Source organism: Myotis davidii, unplaced genomic scaffold (genome assembly GCF_000327345.1).
Source record: "Myotis davidii unplaced genomic scaffold, ASM32734v1 scaffold299, whole genome shotgun sequence".
NCBI classification, from domain to species: Eukaryota; Metazoa; Chordata; class Mammalia; order Chiroptera; family Vespertilionidae; genus Myotis; species Myotis davidii.
Window position 1 is genome coordinate 9,506,748 of NW_006293088.1, and position 1,930 is coordinate 9,508,677.

The window sequence follows — 1,930 nt, forward strand, 5'->3', positions numbered from 1 at the left end:
TGGGGGTGGGGGGAGGCGGCGCCCGCTGTGGGCCAGCAACCTCACTGCACTCGTCTCTCTGCAGGGCCACTCCAAGGGCCCGTACCTGGTCAGTGCGCCCCTGTCCACCATCATCAACTGGGAACGCGAATTCGAGATGTGGGCCCCCGACTTCTATGTGGTCACCTACACGGGGGACAAGGAGAGCCGCTCCGTCATCCGGGAGAACGAGTTCTCCTTTGAGGACAACGCTATTCGGAGTGGGAAGAAGGTGTTCCGCATGAAGGTGAGCGCCCCGCGTCCCTGGGAGGCCGCTGTCTGCCTTGAGGCCACGAGGGCTCTGCGGTCCGTCGGCGTCCCTCCACTCAGGGTCTCCACACATGGAGGCTTCTCTTGAGGCAGAGTTACCCCTGTACCGTGTCATGGGGGGGGGGTCATAGAGCAGGAACTCGGTCTCCCCAGTGTGTCGGCTGGACACGCCCTCCCCGCTGGGAGACCCTCTGGGGTGGGCCCTCCCTGCCTCACCCAGCTTCGGGGCTGCAGGCGGTGTCCAGCCCGCAGCCGCCTCACTGCAGTCGCTGCCCTGACTCTGACATGCTGTCCCCTTCGCGCCTGTGTCTCATAAAGGCACAGTCATTGGATTTAGGGCCCAGCCTACTCCTCTTTTTACTTTTTTAAGGCGGCGACTAATTCTTTTTAAAAAATGTTTTTATTGCTTTTTAAAGAGAGGAAGGGAGAGGAATAGAGAGGTAGAAAAACTGATGGGAAACATTGTCGATTGGCTGCCTCCTGCACACCCTCTACTGGGGATGGGCCCGCAACCCGGGCATGTAGCTTGAGTGGGAACTGAACTGTGACTTCCTGGTTCATAGGTCAACGCCCAATCACTGACCAACACTGGCCCGGTTGTGGGCTTGACCTCATCTTAACTAATTACACCTGCAAAGGCCCTAGCTCCAAAAAGGGCCCCATTCTGAGGTTCTGAGTGAATTTTGCAGTGACATGACTCACCCCTGTGTGACCTCTGGCAAGTCACCTTGCCTGGGCGTCGTCTCGTGAACTGGAGGTGACGGTAGAGAGCGGTGGAGGGCGGGCGAGTGAGCAAGCACTGGGCAGGGGTCACCAGGTCTGGGCCAGCAGCTCTGGGGCGGGGCCTGAGCTGCATTCCTGACTGTGTCCCAGATGATGCAGACACCGTGGTCCCCGGACCACACTTTGAGAAGCACCCCGGACAGCGCCTGGCCGGTGGCAGGTCCCGTGTCCTTCGTGCTCACAGGAGCTGCAGTGCCGGGGTGGGGTAGGGGGTGGGCAGGGAAGGGAGCAGGGGGCTGAGACCTGTCTGGGGCTCTAGGACCTCGCGTGAGCTTGGGCTCCATCGTCCCACTGGCCTTGTCGTAGGAAACGAATTCAGCAATAAAGTTATTAAGAATTTTAAATTGGCAGCTGCACTGCATTGAGCCCCAGGTGCTGGGTCCCCTTCACTGTCCTGGCTCTGCTTTTTGTTGGCCGCGGGGAACGCTGCCCATCCTGGGACCCCAGAGCTGCAAATGGGACGGTGACAACGCGGCTGAATGGCGTGTGGGGACGAGACGAGGCCAGTGAGGACCAGGCCCCCACGCGGCCGGTTCTGAAGGGACTGAGCTGGTTCCTTTTTCAGCACCAGGTCTCGGTGCGGTTGGTGCTCTGGGCCTCGGCCTGGTGGCCGGTGTCCTCCGCTCGGTCCCGGGCCCCCCTGGGGGCTCCGGCTCCCCCTTCTCACCTCTGTCTCTGGAGACCTTGTCTCGTTTGCGCCCAAATGCTGCTCTTCCTCCAGAAAGAAGTGCAGATCAAGTTCCACGTCCTGCTCACCTCCTACGAGCTCATCACCATCGACCAGGCCATCCTGGGCTCCATCGAGTGGGCCTGCCTCGTGGTGGACGAGGCCCACCGGCTCAAGAACAACCAGTCCAAG

General features: G+C 60.7%; 1 protein-coding gene across 1 annotated transcript in view; it reads left to right on the plus strand.

The window, feature by feature from the left end:
- The window catches only part of CHD5 (chromodomain helicase DNA binding protein 5), a gene marked incomplete at its 5' end in the record, with an annotated part of 98,893 nt that overhangs the window by 39,089 nt on the left and 57,874 nt on the right, over window positions 1-1,930 (plus strand). The window contains 2 exon segments of the mRNA XM_015565951.1: window positions 60-265; window positions 1,793-1,930. The exon segment at window positions 1,793-1,930 is cut by the window's right edge and continues 25 nt beyond it. Coding sequence (XP_015421437.1) covers window positions 60-265; window positions 1,793-1,930 — 344 coding nt within the window.